The following is a 19,786-nucleotide window of genomic DNA, read 5'->3' as shown; positions in this document are numbered from 1 at the left end:
CCACCCCATGTGCCATCTGAGGTACAGTGGGCAACTCCTTGGGTTAAGGCCTTTGCGGTAGTGGGGACCAAACTGGAACCTCCTTCCTCAGTAGAGCTGCATTGCTCATTCACTGCCGTCCTTCTGGCACTCAGGTGCTTTTTAGAGCCTTCTTGGGACAACATGGTAGGCCACACTGACTGACTGCAGGAGTGGGGAACCCTTGGCCTTCCTGTTGTGGCTGAAGTACAGCTCCCATCAGCCCCCAGCAAACGTGGCCAATAGCTAAGGATGATGGGAGTTGCAGTTCATTAGCAGCTGGAGGGCTGAAGGTTCTCCAAGCCTACCCTACTGGGACAGCACAAAGACATGGGCTCCTGGGACAGCACAAAGACATGGGCTTGCTGTTGGTTTCTTCTTACCTGTGCCTTTTTTCTTTTTTACTGCTGCACAGCATGGACTGAGTGGTGTCTTAGAATCATAGAGTTGAGAAGGGACCGTGAGGGTCATCTAGTCCAACCCCCTGCAATGCAGGAATACTTTGCCCAACATGGGGCTCGAACTCACAACCCTATGAGTAAGAGTCTCGTGCTCTACCAACTGAGCTATCCAGTTGATTATAATTTGCCATTGTGTTCTCTCCTTCCCTCTTTCCCCGTGGATACAGCTTGTGGCTAGTTAAGAGAGAACGTTAACCAGGAATCCCAGTCTGGATGACAGAATAAGTCAAACTTTGGTTTGGCTTAGCTTGGCAGTGGAAAAACAGGACCGTGAAGGAAGAAAATATCTGCAAACTCCTCTTTAGGAGTTCACATGTTTGTGCTGTTCCAGTAGTTGGGTGTACAGTGGTGCCTCGCAAGACGAATGCCTCGCAAGACGAAAAACTCGCAGGACGAAAGAGTTTTTCATTTTTTGAGTTGCTGCGCAAGACGAATTTCCCTATGGGCTTGCTTTGCAAGACGAAAACGTCTTGCGCCTTTTTTAAAAAACCGTCAATGCATTCCTATGGGAAACCGTCAATGCACAGTGGTGCTTCGCAAGACGAAAAAACTCGCAGAACGAATTAATTTCGTCTTGCGAGGCACCACTGTACTGTGTTGTGTCAACCAGGCCCCAGAGCCTTTGGAGTTTTGTGGCAAATTTGTTTTTGTTCTGTTTTTACTCTGCTCTATTCTGTCCTTTAATTTCTAGAATTTTACATCAATGTATTTCACATGTTAATTCGTTTCACATATTTATGTGCCGCTCTTCACCTGAGCAGTCTTGAGGCAAAGTGCAACCAAATGTTTTGAAATCACAATAATTGTACAAGAGCAAAGCAAAGCAATCCTAAATTATCATCAGCAACAGCCAGAGAAAAGCGCAGCAAGGTTAAAACAAAAAAGCAGTCAACAGGAACAAATCACAGTGTATCTTGCCCTTCCCCCAAGGTCTGGACAAATAGGTGTTAAAAGGCAGTTCCATAAATGTGGAGCCACCACAAAGTAGGCCCTCCCTTCACAAAATGTCAGTAAAAGTACAGTTGCAGAATAAATCAACAGAACTAAGCAATCATGGCAGCATCAAATGTTTTTCAGAACAACCGGCAAAAGGCTTGGTTTTAAAGCATTTCTGCCCTTCTCTTCAGCTTATAGAGCAATAAAAAGCTGCATAGGCCCCACTGTCAGCCACAGCACAACAGGAAAAAGGGAGGCGGGAGAGAGAAAAACAAGCAAATTATTAATGTTACAATTAAAGAGCGTACATTATTTTTAAATGCTGGTGCCTAAAACATATGGCATGTGTGCCAGATGGGCCTTTTCGGGGGGGAGAATTCCACAGTTGAGGCATTGTGGGGTGGGGGATTTCTGGGTGCCCTCCATTCCAATTCACCACACAGACTGAAACAAATGGGGCTGATTAATTTCCTTTTTCTCTTTCTTTCAGCAAAAAAATGCACACCTCTGTTCTACCTTCCCTGCCACAAATGTTGCATTCACCCCCATGAGAAATTCCTTGAGCATCCTTTGTAGGAGGGCGATCCCCGTTAATATTCTCTCTTTTCATGTGTTTCTCTCTGCACCTCGCTTGGGAGTGGGGTGGGCGGTTTGTCCCACCTTTTTTTCCAGCGAGTAAAGGAAGAACAAAGGGAGGGTCTGTAGTTCTACAGCACTCTTGGTAATGATACCCAGGCATTTTCTAAGACAGAAATGATAGGAAGTCCAGCTCCTACAACCCTTCCATGCTGCTCATGTAATGACGATTCACTTTGGTTCATTGCAGAGCGCTGTTCTGATATGCAACCCCAAGGTTTTGACTAGGTATCAATGCAGATCTTTTCAATTTTTAATATCAGGATTCTGCCGTACTGCAGTCCTGGTGGCGTTCCTTGGGGAGGGGGCTGGCAGACTTGGAAGGTCTAGAAGTACTGTGTATGTTTCACAAGAGGTTTCATCCTGCTTTGCTTCAGTGGGCTGGGAAGCACCTTTTATAACACATCATAAAGGTCTTGCAAAATGCAGTTTCCCCTTTCTGCTGCACCTTAATTCTGGCTCTCCAAGGCTTGGTTTGGTTTCATTCTTGGATGGTTTGGTTTTGATTACATTTTATGATGCTGCCTTTCCAGCCCCGCCAGGGCCCCAAAGATGGTTCAGAATTAAACCGGTTCATTAGGGTCGGATTTGTTTGTTAGTGTTCATTAGCCTCAGCATTTATAAGCAGGCCAATTTCCCGCTATGATCTGGTAACTGTCTCTAGTAAATCACTGTCAGTGTTTGGTCTTGCGCAGGGGATGTTGTTATGTCTGTTAAGGATCGGTCTCTGAGCTGTGGACCAACTGCATCTTGATGGTAACATGCACTCACTTAGATTCATTCATATGGATGCAAAATGGCTGCCCACTGCTTTCCTTCCACCTGGCATCACTGTCTCTTCAGGTAGTAAACGCTGATAAATGTGTTTTCAGTTGCAGCAGCTATGCCTTCTAATAGCAAACTCAGCTGGTTGACTTCCTGTCACGCAGGAAGCAAAATGGAACCTTTCTGAAATAGTTGCAGTTTATACATTCTGAGTCCTCTAGATATGCAGAAGACCGTAGGTCTGTGCATTAGAAGAGGGACTTGGGCGCAGGCAAACCCCACCCATGATATAATGCCAGGTGAAGGCACCACCATGCACTGGCTCTGGGCAATATATCGCCCAGGCCTACCATGTATGCCCTTTTGAGCTCCTTGGAGGAGAGGAGGGGTAGAAATGAAATAAATACACTAGCAAGAGAACTACCCACAGGGATGGGAGACCCTCAAGACATGCAGTGTTCTATACTGGTACCCTAAAAGCACCTAATTGTGTATTTTAAAAGATAAATAAAATCTGGGCAGTGTTTGAAATGCATGTAGCACAGGGATGGGAAACCATGGGCCCTCCAGATGTTTCCATCATCCCTACCAGCCACTGTGGCCAGGGATGATAGCAGTTTTAATCCAGCAACATCTGGAGGGCCACAGGCTCCTTGAGGTAAGAGATGCTGGTGCAAGTGGCCAATGGGCTCACTGTTTCGTTCTGTTTGCTTCTGTCTTTTTTGCAGGTAATAAAGTAAACGTGGAAAGGAAGAGAAGGTGGAGATGGAACTGCCAAATCATGCCAAACAACTGCTGCTGCAACTAAACCAGCAACGAGCCAAAGGTTTCCTCTGTGATGTGATCATTGTCGTGGAAAATGCCCTCTTCCGTGCCCACAAGAATATCCTCGCAGCCAGCAGCATGTACTTCAAATCCCTCGTCCTGCACGACAACCTGATCAACCTAGATACCGACATGGTCAACCCCACAGTGTTCCGGCAAATCTTGGACTTTATTTATACTGGGAAGCTCTTAATGACCGACCAGCCTGGTGAACAGAACTTCAATGCTCTCCTCACGGCCGCAAGCTACCTCCAGCTACCCGACCTAGCTGCCCTCTGCAGGAAGAAGCTGAAACGCAACGGGAGGTCCTTCGCTGGCAGGGCCGGCGGCGCCCCCAGCGTCGGGAGACCCCCTCGGAGTCAGAGACTTTCCACTGCTTCAGTCATCACTCGTTATTCAGGGTCAGCCGAGGGGCTGAAGGGCTCTCACTTGAAGGAGATGCCAAAGGGGAAGATCTCGGACGACGAGGTCTTCATCAGCAGCTCCAACCAAGAGAACTCCCATGCCTTGAGTAGGGGGATCGGCAAGAACGGCGGAGACGGGAGCAGCAGCAGTGCGAACGGGAGCAGCGGGGACCAGGAGCTGGGCCTCGACCTGTCCAAGAAAAGCCCCTCGCTTCCCCCGGCACCGTCCCAGGACGACACGCCGCACGGCGAAAGCCAGCGTGGCTCCCCCCGACCTGCCTCAGCCCCTGCAGCCAACAGTGCCTCATCGTTTGACGAGTCCGCCGCCGGAGCCGCGCCCAACCTCCCCGACAACTGCGAACCGATGGAAATGGACTTGAGCGAAGACCGCCAGTCCCTCCCGGAAGGCAGCCAGAGGAAAAGCCTGCGCCATTCGTCGCGCAAGAAGGAGTGGCTCAAGAAAGAGAGCGCCTTCGAGAGGAAGGAGGGCGGCAAAGGCGGCGAGGAGAGCGAAGGACTGCCCAACGGGATCCTAATGGGCCCCTTGTGCAAGTCGGCGGAGCGGAGTCTCGGTCTAGGCGCCTACGGGTCGGAGCTGCCGTTCACCTGCAAAGAGGATGTCGAGAACGGGAAGGAGAACAGCGACGACAGCGGGCAGAGCGAGAGCGAGAGTGGTGGGCACACTAGCGCCAACTACGTCTACCGGCAGGAAGGCTATGAGCCGGTGGCCTTTGGGGACAACCTTTACGTCTGCATCCCGTGCGGGAAAGGCTTCCCCAGTTCTGAGCAGCTGAACGCCCACGTGGAGAAACACACCGAGGAAGACCTGTACATCAAGGAGGAAGGGACGTACGACGACAAAGAGGAGGAAGCGGAGGATCTGTCCAACCCCAACCAGCCCTACACCACGGAGTCGCGGCCCTTCAAATGCTCTGTGTGCGAGAAGAGCTACAAAGACCCGGCCACTCTCCGGCAGCACGAGAAGACTCACTGGCTGACGCGGCCTTTCCCATGCAATATCTGCGGCAAGATGTTCACGCAGCGGGGCACCATGACGCGTCACATGCGCAGCCACTTGGGCCTCAAGCCCTTTGCTTGCGAGGAGTGCGGGATGCGCTTTACCCGGCAGTACCGACTGACAGAGCATATGCGCGTCCACTCAGGGGAAAAGCCCTACGAATGTCAGCTGTGTGGCGGGAAGTTCACCCAGCAGCGCAATCTCATCAGCCACCTGCGAATGCATACCTCTCCTACATAAAGCCAAAGACTCTGCAATGAGCTCTGAGCCCACCCGCCATAAACATATACCTTTCCCTAGACTTGCTGCTTTAAAAAAAAAAGAAAGAAAGAAAAAGAAAGAAACAAATAAGGGCCGTTCCCGTCCCTGTTCAGTCATGGGGGGGCCTCAAACAAGCAGAGCTTTATTTCTTTCTCTTCCCCGTCCCCCAAACTCCAAATATACAAAGAAAAGCCAGCCCACAATGAAGCTGCTGTCTCCCCATTTGCGTTTTTCTCCCCCATGCCACCCACCCCTCTTTTTTTCTTTGCCGTTTAGGTCAAGAAATGCCACTACTCTGCTTAAGGTTGTGGGGACATCTAGCTTAACTATAAGCCCAGGTGTGGAGAGAATAGCGGGGGGTGAAGTGGAAGAAATTCCTTCCCAGTTGATGCTAATTGGAAATGGCGGCCCAAAGGTGCCGATCCTTGCGATTGGCATGGGGAGGAAAGACAGGCCGTAAGCTGCTTCATATCCCTCACTTTCCTTTCTTAGCACTTTGGATTTCCGTTTCTAAAACTTGACCCAAGTATTATTCCTCCACCCGCCCCAATGCAGATGGATGTTGCGCACAGACTTTTCCGGTTCCTGTGGCTATTTTTCCTAGCCATGGGCCTTAATTTCCGCTCACCCCCTGCTCTCCTAACCATTGACATTGGTTGTTGCCCCTAAAAGCTACCAGTGGGAGCATTTCTTGCCACAGAATCCAATTCGTTTTGCTGTTATTATCGTTATTTTTTTTCTTTTCTCAGAAAACGCCTCAGAATTTCTTTTATGGGCCGCAGTTGAGGAAAATTTTGTTGGTGGCCCAGTCAGTTGGCCGTCTCTCACATGGGGGAGAGTCTTAATGAATCCTCAATAGTTTTTGCATGCTTTCAGTCTATGAAAGGTGGCACATTTTTCTTTTCCCCACCCCACCATTATTTTTCAGCGATGGAGTTCGGCCTACTTAGCCGTTGCACACCAAACATGTACCTCTTCACCTCCATGTTGTTGTCCTATACCTTACTTAAATTTACTTCAACCTTATCCATGACTGAATGGGAGTCGGGTGCCCCTGGGGAATTTACTTCAGCTGAGCAGGGGTCGTCTTTTATGTTTCTCCCCCCACCCCCAAAAAAACCCAATAGTTCGTATGGATATTCTTTGCTTAGAGGTACTTGTTTTATTAAGAGAAAAAAAAGAAAATTGTTAAAACGTTTATGTAATTGTTGGAACTGGAAGGTTTTGAGGTAACTCTTAACATAAGAGCGGGCGCAGGGAGTGGGTTTGATAATAGGCTGGAATTGCTACAAGTTCCTTTAGGTACATCTTTATTTTGTGTGTGTGCGTGTGTGTGTGTGTGTTTAGCTTTTTTCTCCCTCACTAAAGAACGGGTTCGGCCCGTTCCCTTTGCTACCTCTTGAATTCATGAGAACAATAAGATGGTTAGTGAAATATTAGGTGTGGCGTTTTTGTCCCCCTGCCCCTCTTCCTCCCCTCCCCTTGTAAGTAAGTGTACAAAGTAGAAACTAAATTAAAACGTTTAAGGGATTTTTTTGCCACCTCATCCTACCCTCAAGAAGTCCATTTAAAACGAGCATTTTGAAGCAAACCTTGGCCAAAGACAATAGGTAGATTGCAAGCCAGAAGCCCGAGTGAATAGTGCTGTAGGGGGCCGCTGGCGTTTCACCAAAATTACTGATTTTTCTGTCCATGAGGAAACTTTTTTTTCTTTTCTTTAAGAGCTTCTGGGCTCTTTCCAGCTTTGTTTTATTGCACCTGGATGCTGTTTTATTTTTTGTGGGGGGTGGGGAAAAGAATGTCTACTGTCCGTTGCTTTCCTTAACACATCTGGATTAGCAAAAAAAGCGACCATCTGACAGGATAAGGGAACGGCGTTGTAGCAGGCGACGTTTTCCTAGGATCCAGAGTGCAATAAGAGTGTGTGGGAAGCCCAACCAAAGTGTTTCATATCCTCCCTTTTCGTTGAGGGGGTGGTGGTGGTGAGGGAGATGGCGGGGTGTGTGGTATTTTTTCTCCTGCTCTTTTCATGATGGCGGCGATGGTAGTCGTCAAGGAAATCTTTAAAACGCACGCCACACACGAGTTGGAAAGTTCGGAAGAGCAAACGTTTCCAACAGCCTCTGTAGAAGACTTCACAGCCAACAGCTGCTATAGGTTTTAGAAGAGCGGACAGAGTATATCGCCCGCCATTTTGTGGCCCCTTGACTTTGTTGGCGTGACTTTTTGTGAAAAGCGATGGCTTCCCCACCACCACCACCATTGCCCCCCAGTGTGTTGGGCGGGGGAGTGCGGTGGTAAAACATTTTTTGCAGTCCCTTTAGAATCATCCTGTCTAAAATTGAGTAAGGTTTACATTTTTTTCCGCTTTAACTTTCTTGCTCAAAACCATTGTTCTCTTTATTATTATTATTATAATTATTATTATTAATATTATTATTATTATTATTGGTAGGGTTCACCAAAGCCCTATGTCTTTTTTTTCTTCAGAAAAGGAAAAAAATCTTGTGTCTTTTTAAGTTTAGACCAAAAAAAAGTAAAAAAGTTGAGCATATTCAAATAAAAAACAAAGATAAGCTTTCATTATTATTTTTCTCCCCCCTCCCCAAAAAGACTTTTTTTCCTCTTAAGAAATAGACCGTATAAAGTGTTTTGGGTCACTCAGACCTCCATGCAGGAAAGGCTTCCAGATATCCCTAAACTCTCAACTCCCAGCCAGCAAGGTCAATAATATTGGGTGATGGGAGGTGTAGTCTGGAAATATTTGGAGGGCCACAGATTAAACGCAACCATATTTTGTCTTGTCGCGTTGCAAGAAAAGGTTCCTTCCCCATTCCGTATAACTTTGCCTCACGCAATGTCGGGCTGCTTTCTAATTCCCTTGTTCTAGTGTCGCCATTTTGATTTTCATGTAGGTTTTGTGAGATGCTAACAGAGCACTGATGTGGAATGATTCGTTCTAAGATCAACCCCCACCCCCCCAAAAAATCATAAGATGCATTTTTATTCCTTTTTTTCTATTAAAAAACAAAACACTACCGTTGGGTTGGATACAGACTTAAGTCATATGGGCCTACTGACCTCAGCAGGACTAAGTCTGGATTCAATCTGCTGTCTGCTTTGTGGGAGGCAATGGAAAAAATAAAATAACGTAGCCTGCAAATCTTCACCTTCAACCCTGTAGGCAACTTGGGAGTTCAGAGCGGGGAGAGGCTTTCCCACTCTTTTTTAAACATCCTTTTGTGTGCTCCAAGCTGCTCACACACATACATGAAATTAAAAGGAAGGTCCTTGCTGACTGTGGAGCTCCATAATAAAGACCCGCTAGAGGTTAATGGATTGCAGTGCCCCTGTGTAATAGACCAGACCCAGTTGTGTTGCAGGTGTTAGATTATATGAGATCTGTACTGCACAGCCACCATAGACGTTCATGTAGAGATATCCGTGGTGGATTTGGTGCACATGCCTTGCCAAAGCCAGATAAAAACTAAACCAGCACCTGTGAATTCATACTTTGAGGGACGTAAGGCCTCATTCGGCGGGGTTGTTCCCCCCACCCAGGAGCCAAAGGGCACAGGTGTTGATTTTTATTTTATTTTATTTTTGAACAACGCAAACCGACAGGGCTCGGGTCTTCCCCGTCAGCTTGCTTCTCACGTTATCCAGACCCCTTTCCCCACCCTTTCTACTCTTGAGATGCCTTTGGAACCAAGTCCTGAGCCAGTAATCTGGTATCTGAAGCCAAGAGTTGAGATTCACTCTGCTTTTTATTCCTACCTCACCCTCCAAAAAAAGAAAAAGAAAAGAAAGCAGAATGCCTAACTCTTTCTCGCCACACACACCCTGCTTTTCCTGTTGCAATTACAAAGCAACAGCGGTTCTCTCCATTCCATGCCGCAGTTTGCGCGAAGGTTTTCCTCTTCCCCGCCCAGCGCACTTTCCTTTCAACTGGCAATGACCACAATTAAAAATTGCATTAATGCGGCCAAGGCATCGCCCTGGTGGTCAAGACCCGTCCGAGGCGCGACAGACTTTTTTGCTGAGCCAAAGGAGCAAGTGAATTACGAGCAGCTCCTTAAACTTTGTAGCACCCATTCCCACTTTGTGACATTTTTTACCACTCCTTTTCTCCCCCCCCCCCCCCTTTCCGGTGGCCAAGATGTGCGCTTAAAAGTATTCTTTCTGGGAGGCAGGTGCTGCAGGGAATTGCATCTTTTGTCTGGTTGTATACATAGCAAGTTGCTGTTTGGTTATTAAATGTCCTCCTGTAGTTCTCCAAAGAGGAGCTCAAGAGTTGATCCTATGATCCCTCAAAAAAATTTCTTTCATCCAGTAGTTGTTGGGGGTGGGCGAGGGTAGAGGTGTTAGGCTTGATTTGGGTTTCCTTTTGCTAATGGTTTGAAATTTTGGAAGTTTCAGGACCCATTTGTTGTTGGGTGTGTGTCCCCCCCCCCCTTATTCATTAATTATTGTTAAAGGAGCCTCCTTTTTATTTTATTTTTTATTTCTTCCCCTCAGCACTTAACATGACAAAAAGTCTGTGTACAGCGTGAGTATTGTACAAAAATGGGGAGGGGGAGTTTCTCCTTTTTCTTTCCCCCCTCCTTCATCCCCCCTTTTTTTCGAAAGTAGTTGTATAGAGTTGTGTTCCATATAATACCGAATGATGACTTCTTTCCAAATTGTGACAATAATAATGAAAAGAAAAACCGAATAATACTCAAAACTTCAGGGACTGTTCAGGGCTCATTTAGAGGGTCTGAACACTCAACTGCATTTGTACGACATAGTATTGTATCAAGCATTTTCTGTATTTTAATGAAAAAGCAAAACACTAGTTTCATATTTAAGATTTTAAGAGTTTGTTGGGTGGGGTGGGGAAGGAATTACATTTTTTTGGTTCTGTTTTTTGTTTTGTTTTTTTGGAGATACAGAACGAGCCTCCTGAGGATTTTCTTTCTTTCTTTTGAAGTGCAGGGGCCTGGCAGCTTGATGATATGCTTTAGTCAGTTTAGATCCAGAATGTTTTCGGAATAACAGGAGAGGAAAATAAAGAATAAAGTAGAAGAAGTTGTATTAAAAATAAAAGAAAAGATAGCTCATACCCAAATCCACAAAACTATTTTTTAAACCAAAGCACATTTTGAAATGAGTATGGAACCTCGCTTGGCTCAGAAAAAAAAAATTAATATATTTATCTCATTGTTTACATAAACTTCTACAGTTACAGACCTCAACAGATCTAGGGGCCAGTCAAAATTAATATTTGCTTTTTCCATTGGTTTAGCTGTCAAATGGCTTAACACAATTTTGTTTAATGAGGGGGGCATTAAATTAAATATATACATATTTCTCACCAACTCTATTTAGGAAGTAATCTGCATTCCACCACATTTTTCGGATGCATCAGGTGTCGGAGGGGGAAAGGGTCACATAGGCCTCACTAGTTGATACCCTGAAAACAGGAAAGAGATTTCCATTCAAAGCATTTCAGGGACAGACAGGATCGCGTCGAGGAAGCAGGGAATTTCATAGAGGCGGGCTTCCATCTGTTAAAGCTGCATTGCATAGGAAGTAATGGCATCCATTGGTGGTTAATACATATGGTGCTGGATTTGAAGGGTTTTGTAGGAAAGGGAAAGAGGGAGATAAAGGATGTGGATGGATATGTCCTCCAGCAATCAAATATCTGAGTGGGGATGGTGGGAGCAGCAGATGGTGGAGAAAACCAGGGGGACACTGCCTTTTGGAGGAGGACAAACAGGCGCCTAACGTTAGCCGAGAAACTGGGCTGCTGTTCTTTTTAGCCCCTGCTAATGGGAAATTGCCAAATATAATATTTATATATATGTATATCTTTGTTCCAGCTGTGGGCTGCTATGAAGAGCCACAATGTTTTCAGAAGACACCAAAGAGCTTCTGACAAGTAGCTTTATCTTAGGGCATTAGCCTCAGAAAGGAGGAAGGGCCTTAGCTGGTCCTGTACCAAAATGTCCACAGGTATTAAAAGGGCTCAGTAATCAAAAGACCAGCCTCGGGCAACCTTTGAGAGGTAGTCTTATCTGGTATGTGCCCTCCCTGGGTTCAGATGCATGGGCGCATATGCCAAAATTGCTTAGATTCCTACCACTTTCTGGATTTTTTTCTTTCTTCTTTTGACGATTTGGATTAATTCACTCCAATGAGGCTTGGGCAGGGATGGGGAGTTGACATGCAAGTCTCCAAATCAAGTCTGCCTGACCCAATTCACAGTCTGGTGGGCACTATAGAGGAAGCACACCACTTTCTATCTCAGTGGGGGGTGTTAAATGCCATGGGCCTCTGGGCTACCCAATGTACAACATAGATGAGAAGTCATTTCTTGTCCTGTGTTTACGGGCCTGGTGTTTCCGTTCCCTCTCTGGTGGTTTGGCCAGACTGTGACCTGGGTAGGCTAGACCCCAAGTTGTAGTGCTCACGAGTGGAAGTGCTCTTTGTATATTCTTGTTTTTTCTAAAGGAAGAAAGAAAAAGGCAATGCAAGACATACAAAAGTATTTCCATGTTTTAAAAAAGGCATGCTTAGTTTTGCATCTTAGATAAAAATGAGAATGATCACCGAAGAACATTTATAATTATGAAGCTCCCACCTTCCAAAATTATACACACTTCTCCACTTGGCATTTTTTGTTTAATTTAGTGCTGTTTTTCCACTTAACGCCAAAGCCACCTCATTATTATTTTTTTCGGAGAGAGGGAAGAAAAACCTACTTTGGGGTGAGAAGAGGCAGGAGAAGCCTGATGGAAAACAAACAAATTAATTTTGCCTGGTCTTGAATATCTAACAAAGATGGTGCAAACACTATTTGACAGTGTTGTTTTTTGTATCAATATGTATGTGCAGTAATGAATGTATTTATTTCTCAAAATTCTGTATGCACAGTTTTGCAAGGAAAAAAAGAAACTCAGAGCATTTGCAAAAGATGAAAAGATGTGTCCGCAGGGTCTTTGCTACAGGATTTCAAAGAGTAAAAATAAAATAAAAAATGTATTAAAAAGTTTTAAAACTTAAAAAAACAAAAAAGAATCTCAGAGACTCTCAGCATAGCCATAAACCATAGCCTGTGAAGACAATACAAAGACTGGACTTTTGTAGCTTTTTTTGCATAGAAGACGGATTTGTTTTGCTGTATTTAAATGTTTCCAGTTACAATGTCATTCTTATACGATTTCCTGTCCTCTTTTTTTCTCTCTCATATGTTTGTGTGTGTGTGTGCGCGTGTGTGCGTGTGCAGATGTATACACGTGCGTGTGTGAGCAAGGATGTCAAGCACTGATTTTGAACAGTGCAGGTCAAAGTCTGGGTTAGCAGTATTTTTATTTTTTACCATGTCACTTCTGTTCTAAAACGCAGGAACGTCAGCCCTGAAAAGGAAACACCTGGGGCATTTGGTGATAGATGACAAAACCTATGATCTGAAGTGGAACAGTGGTGTGGGACGTGGTCAGGGTTTGATTATCATGGCAAGAAAGAAAAAGAGATAGGTGCAGGCAGTGTGAGCCATGTTCCATGCTGGTGCTTGGATAGGAAAATGTCCCAGCCCATTCCAATGTCTTTCCCTTTTCCTCAGTGTTTACAGTGCAAGCAATAATGGTCAAATATTTTGGCATAGAGATGAGGTTAGCAAAGGGGTGGGGGGAATAGGATAACAAAGGGGGGAAATTGTTTGTGCACCATGCTTGTGGGTGTTTTTGACGTGATGCGGCCGCAGTGTTCCCATACCACCACATGCTCAAACATTTCTTGTTATCTGGGACCGTTCACATCATTTCATAGCACCTGCCCAACCTTTCGCCAAAAGGGACCACAGCTATTGCGTTAAAGCTCAGGCACTGGGGAGTCTTTTCCCATGTCCCAACAAATTCCAGTTGCAACCAGTCTTTTCCTGCTTGCATCATGCCTTCAAGACGAGCGTTGTCATTCCTTCCGCAGGGCAAAAGCATTATGCGGCGCAAGGATGCTGAGCCTGAGCAATGACCACAAATCGCCTCTGAGAGCCCTGCCGTTCTAAGTAGGACAAGGAGGGTCTCAGTGAAATAGGGGGAAGTGGCAGTTTAAGGGCCAAGATGGACCTTTTCAGTCAAGTGCTGCTAGGTCTAAAGACCTAGGAAGACATCAGAGACGCAGTGCACAGATAACATGGCATGTGTCCAAAGTAGCGCCAGAACAAGGGCATTGGATACCACCCATTACCAGGATGCCCCTTATTTAAAAGACACATCTGGAGGGCCAACCTGGATCATACAAGTGCGCTGTGTTTCATCCCGATGGGTGCCCAGCATTAGAAATGTACAAGGACTGTCTAGTCTTTGCCTGCCTGCTTTTTTCCTACTCCAAATTCCCCTCCATCCTGTGCAGGGTTCCAGATGTGTACCTGCTGAGGAGGAAACAGCTGGTGGGGTGAAGCATTAAGCACCCCTCTTTCTTCTGGGGTCCTGTCCACCCATGTGGTTGTTGAGATAATGTTACGTGCCAGCTGCCACCGCTGTGTAAAACTCACTTCTTTTGAACCTGGAGTCTTAAAAAGCAAACCTTTTCGTGGGGTCTTAAGGCAGTAAGATTGCAAACCCCCTAGAAATCGAGCCCTCGGCGTTTCACTGCTGTGGGTGGTGTTTCCCACCCCTACAGGCGTACGGTGCACAGGCAACTAGGAAATAAAAGCCTTTCAACTAGATATATTCAATACGCAGTGACATTAAAATGAAGACCACAAAAACCTTGCAGCCGCTGACTCATTGAACAAGCTCCTTTTCCAACCTGGTGCCTTCCAGGTTTTTCGGACTACCAACTCCCATCTGCAGGCCCAAGCACTGGGGAGGGCACCTAGTTGGGGAAGGCTGCCTAACTACTACTAGCTAAACTTCTTGCTCGATGCAACGCTGAGTTTTTGTCCCAGTCCTTCAGTCCCTCCTACTGGCCTTCACTCCCATGTACTCGTAAGCATTCAGTTGGGGTGAGTGGGTGGGGGCTGGCTTCTCACGCACAATTCCCGAAATGCTTTCCAAACGAATGATTTTCTTTTCAATGGGAGACGCTCCTAGGATCCGGAGTGAGATTTCCGTGCTGTGCCGGACTTCCTTTCCGAGCTTCATGTGTTAATGGGGAATGATTTCCCCGTTTTTCTACCTCACTCATACCTCCAGTGGATGTTGCAATACTTTTTTCTCTTAACTGTCTTTTAGAACTCTCGGAAAGGATTTTGGAGGATGGGAACTTCTTTTTTTTAAGGCGTCCCACTCATTCTCTCTGCCCCGCCCCATCCTCTCTCTGCTACCTGTGTTGAACATGTGGTTTGGGTGCACCGACTGCCGTGTCTTATATCCCAAACAGGATAATGTAAGGTGCTTAGGTGAGCGCAAGGCATGGTGGGAAAAGTCACAACAAGACAGTTCATAGGTTTTGCTCTTACCAGCAAACGAGAATATATGTCTTGCATTCTGGATGTACACACAACTTTTATCAGTTGCAAGATAATGGTCGTACATTAATAAACCAAGCTTTGGATTATTCAGATTTTTCCCTTCCCTTGGGGAGGGGGAGAGGAAGAGCCACGCTTTAGTGGGTTGTTTTTTTAATTATTATTATTTAAAGTTCAGCTGGGAAAAGCAGTGGTGCGTCCCCCTCCCCTGCCTTGTTTAAGCCTTAACTCTCTGCCAGACCAAATATCCCAGATGTTTCCCTCAGCACGGCTGATGTTCCTCTTGCAATGTTCTGTTGATTTCCTTCAAGAGCTTGAATTCAGGTCAGAGTTGCAGGGTGCTGTGGCTCCAACTCAAGTGTCATATTGGGGAAAATAAAAATAAAAAAACAGAAATTATAATATGATCTCAGCATTCAGAAATTTGCAGTCTTAATGTACAGTGATGAGAAACTGTTATTTTATGAACTTTTCATTAAAAGGTTGATTGAAAATTATAATCTCATTCCTCTTTTGGTCTCGGCATGCTTGCATTTATATTGTTACTTATTTTGTTATTAGTTCTGTTAATTCCAGCATGAAGTCACTGGGTGGGTCTCAACAATGTAAAATGCAACATTAAAAAACAGTTTAAAGCCAAATACAGTCACAAGAATCGGGGGATTTCTAAATTTTGTGTGTTTGTCTGTGTCACAGACTTGGGTGAGGTGTTTCCTCAGTTTACGGCAAAAACAATAATGGTGCAAGATGTACTTTTGTGAGAAGGGAATTCCACAACTTAGGGGCTGCCACAGAGAATGCCATCAACCTGGACCACCCCAAACTTCTCAGGGTGGAGAAACTACCAAGAGGCCCCCACCTGAGAAGGGTCTGTAGCGAAGGAGATGATCTTGTGTGAAAGAACACACACTTTGTACAGATCAAGTATTGTGTACGCAGACTCTGCACTCATTGAATGTTACGTGGAAGTAGCCCCAAGTGTACGACACATTTGTGTACAGTGGTACCTTGGGTTACATACGCTTCAGCTTACAGACTCCACCAACCCAGAAATAGTGCTTCAGGTTAAGAACTTTGCTTCAGGATAAGAACAGAAATCCTGCGGCGGCGGCAGCAGGAGGCCCCTTTAGCTAAAATGGTGCTTCAGGTTAAGAACAGTTTCAGGTTAAGAATGGACCTCCGGAATGAATTAAATACTTAACCCGAGGTACCACTGTACACAGGTACGCGGATTGTAGGCTCACTGAATGCTAACATGTGAACACTTAGAAAAGTGATTAGACTTTTCCTTCCAATGAAAAAGCCACATTCTGGAATGTATTTTAAATCCAGATACCCCCCCCCCCCCCAATGCAGAGAAGAGATACCACAATTCAATGTAAGGCTAAAGTGAATCAAAGCTTTTTGGGGGGAGGGGGGAGGCAGCTAAGAGGGAACATAGTAGGATTATTTAATATGTTGATCATCCTGTCTGGACAAAGCAAAGATCCCAAACTTAATTGGAACGATCCAGGGACTCGGCTACATTAGTCAAAAAACAACAAATTGAATGTGTTATAAACATGCAAGCCTAGATGGCGCCAGAGAGCAGAAGATTTTTGTACATGATTTTCCATAGGGGGTTCCCCCCCCACACACACTTTAGTTATAACGATCCAATTTCTGACTTACTTATAGTGTTTTTTCCCAATGTGTGTAGTTCCACCCCAGGTTGTATACTGAGCATGTCAAGGCAGCTCTGGGTTCCTTTTCACTGAAATGACCTGGAGAAATTAAGAGAGGAAGGGGAGGATATTAAATGTGACATCCATTACAGGGGAAGATGGAGGCAAAGAGTCTTTCCTGCATTGTCTCCCCACCACTGTTGGACTTTAGGTCTGTGCAACATCCCTGATTTAGGGCCCAAATCAGGTCAAGTCAGGCCCATGCTGATCCAACCCCAGTCTGGATCATCAAAGAACTGGGGAGGGGGAGACACTTTATATACACCTTTTCCCCATTTCCCCTAGTACTGTATTTCATAGAATCGTAGAGTTGGAAGAGACCACAAGGGCCATCGAGTCCAACCCCCTGCCAGCAGGAAACACCATCAGAGCACTCCTGACATATGGTTGTCAAGCCTCTGCTTAAAGACCTCCAAAGAAGGAGACTCCACCACACTCCTTGGCAGCAAATTCCACTGTCTAACAGCTCTTACCGTCAGGAAGTTCTTCCTAATGTTTAGGTGGAATCTTCTTTCTTGTAGTTTGGATCCATTGCTCCGTGTCCGCTTCTCTGGAGCAGCAGAAAACAACCTTTCTCCCTCCTCTATGTGACATCCTTTTATATATTTGAACATGGCTATCATATCACCCCTTAACCTCCTCTTCTTCAGGCTAAACATGCCCAGCTCCCTTAGCCGTTCCTCATAAGGCATCGTTTCCAGGCCTTTGACCATTTTGGTTGCCCTCCTCTGGACACGTTCCAGTTTGTCAGTGTCCTCCTTGAACTGTGGTGCCCAGAACTGGACACAGTACTCCAGGTGAGGTCTGACCAGAGCAGAATACAGTGGCACTATTACTTCCCTTGATCTAGATGCTATACTATTGATGGAGCCCAGAATTGCATTGGCTTTTTTATTTAAAAGACATCGCCAGCTGCCTCAAGGACTTCAGTTTGTAGGTGGGGTAGAAACACTCCAATAAACTGTTCCCAAAGCTTTCCTTACCACCGCTCATACCCTCCAACATTTCTCCGATTAAAATAGGGATGTCCTAACCATACCCTAAAAGGGGCGTGGGTGGTGCTGTGGGTTAAACCACAGAGCCTAGGACTTGCCGATCAGAAGGTCAGCGGTTCAAATCCCCACAACAAGGTGAGCTCCCGTTGCTCAGTCCCTGCTCCTGCCAACCTAGCAGTTCAAAAGCATGTCAAAGTGCAAGTAGATAAATAGGTACCGCTCCAGCGGGAAGGTAAACGGCGTTTACGTGCGCTGCTCTGGTTCGCCAGAAGCGGCTTAGTCATGCTGGCCACATGACCCAGAAGCTGTACGCCGGCTCCCTCGGCCAATAAAGCGAGATGAGCGCCGCAACCAGAGTCGGCCACGACTAGACCTAATGGTCAGGGGTCCCTTTACCTTTAACGATACCCTCCCACATTTGCTTTTGAAAACAGGGACGTCCTAAGGAAAAGTCCAACATTCCAGGATCAAATCAGAAACCGGGACAGCTTCTTTAAATCTGAAACTATCCCTGGAAAATAGGGACACTTGGATGATCCCACTTAATGGTCTTACATTGTCGGGGAGGACTCTTCCTCTAAAATGTGGCAGGTCAGCCTTGGAGCTTGTCAGAGCCCTCCTGCCCATTCTGCTGAGTGGGTCCCTGGGCCCACTGAGCATCTAACTACACCTTGCTTCACTGTTTCCAGGGGTAATGCCCCCCCAACCAACCAACCATCTCCGCTGGGTTTGCTGCTTTCCAAACCAGAGCAGTTCCTGTCATATATTCCCACTTACATTCCCTAAAAGGGCATAAGATCCAAGCCTAATATTTAGAGATGGTTTCCTGTGTTGTAATGCTGGTTCGATGCACTCCCCCCCCTCCCTGCTTCACTTCCAGCCCAGCTGTGTGTAACAATCCTTGACATGCTGCCATGCATCCCCCTGCCTCTTTAAATTCATCCGCTTCCCTTCCTCCCCCCTCCCCCCATCTGCTCCCTCCAAAGCATCCGCAAGGCTGACTATATTTTAAAGTGACCGACTGCAGGAGCTTTGAATTTAGTCTGTTTCGCCGCCGCCCCCCCCCCCCCTTCCTGGCAGGTTGCAAAGTCAGCAGCCCTGGTTTAGAAAATCAACTTTATATGTCCTTGGAGATGTGCTTCACCCAACAAGGTTAAAGAGAAGGACAGTGAGGAATGGGGCAGAGAGGAGAGAGGGATGAAAAGCTGTTGGGGAAGGGAGAAGGAAGGTGTTTGGCTGAGGCCAGGCACTCTGGTTCCCCCTCTGTAGGTGTCTCTGCATGTATTCTTTTGTTTTGTTTTGATTTATAATAATAGTCATATACCACTACAGTGGTACCTCGGGTTACATACGCTTCAGGTTACAGACTCCGCTAACCCAGAAATAGTACCTCGGGTTAAGAACTTTGCTTCAGGATGAGAACAGAAATCGTGCTCCGACGGTGCAGCAGCAGAAGGCCCCATTAGCTAAAGTGGTGCTTCAGGTTAAGAACAGACCTCTGGAACGAATTAAGTACGTAACCAGAGGTACCACTGTATTCATAAAAGATACCAGAGTGGTTTATGGCCTGAAACAGCAATGCTTCCAAGTAGCAGTTGCTGGATGGGAGGTGGGTGGTGCTGTGGGTTAAACCACAGAGCCTAGGACTTGCCGATCAGAAGGTTCAAATCCCCGCGACAAGGTGAGCTCCCGTTGCTCGGTCCCAGCTCCTGCCAACCTAGCAGTTCGAAAGCATATCAAATGCAAGTAGATGAATAGGTACCGCTCCAGCGGGAAGGTAAACGGCGTTTCCATGCGCTGCTCTGGTTCGCCAGAAGCGGCTTAGTCATGCTGGCCACATGACCCAGAAGCTGTACGCCGGCTCCCTCGGCCAATAAAGCGAGATGAGCACTGCAACCCCAGAGTCGGTCATGACTGGACCTAATGGTCAGGGGTCCCTTTACCTTACCAGTTGCTGGAATCCACAGAGGAAAGAAGATTGCTCTTTTGTTCAGCTCCCTGAAGCTAAGCATATTCCCACAGGCATCTGGTTGGGCACTGTGAGAACAGGATGCTGGACAAGATGGGCCATTGGCCTTATGTTCTTATATTGTACACAAAGCCACACAAAACAAAGGTTAAAAACAGAAATCCGCTAACACACACACCCGGTTTAAAATTACCTTTCACTGGGATACCTAGGGTGCTTTATTGATTGAATCCTGCTATGAGTAAACCCATGGAAATCTATGCACTTCATCTACTCAGGATCGTTGCTTTCAGTGGGACTGCTCTGATTATGAATGG

General features: G+C 46.2%; 1 protein-coding gene across 13 annotated transcripts in view; it reads left to right on the top strand.

Moving 5' to 3' along the window:
* HIC2 (HIC ZBTB transcriptional repressor 2) overlaps window positions 1–19,786 on the top strand; it is a 137,151-nt gene that overhangs the window by 111,187 nt on the left and 6,178 nt on the right. For 12 of the 13 annotated variants that reach the window (XM_083418310.1, XM_083418319.1, XM_083418314.1 and 9 more), the window contains one exon: window positions 3,545–15,275. In XM_083418310.1, coding sequence (XP_083274436.1) covers window positions 3,582–5,303 — 1,722 coding nt within the window. In that variant the 5' untranslated portion in view covers window positions 3,545–3,581 and the 3' untranslated portion in view covers window positions 5,304–15,275. Of the gene's footprint in view, window positions 1–3,544; window positions 15,276–19,786 lie in introns of those variants that run through there. The other variant, XR_014506049.1, reaches the window with a different exon arrangement.

Source organism: Podarcis tiliguerta (genome assembly GCF_965153285.1).
Source record: "Podarcis tiliguerta genome assembly, chromosome: 16".
Lineage (NCBI taxonomy): Eukaryota > Metazoa > Chordata > Lepidosauria > Squamata > Lacertidae > Podarcis > Podarcis tiliguerta.
This window is presented reverse-complemented; position numbering and strand designations above follow the sequence as displayed.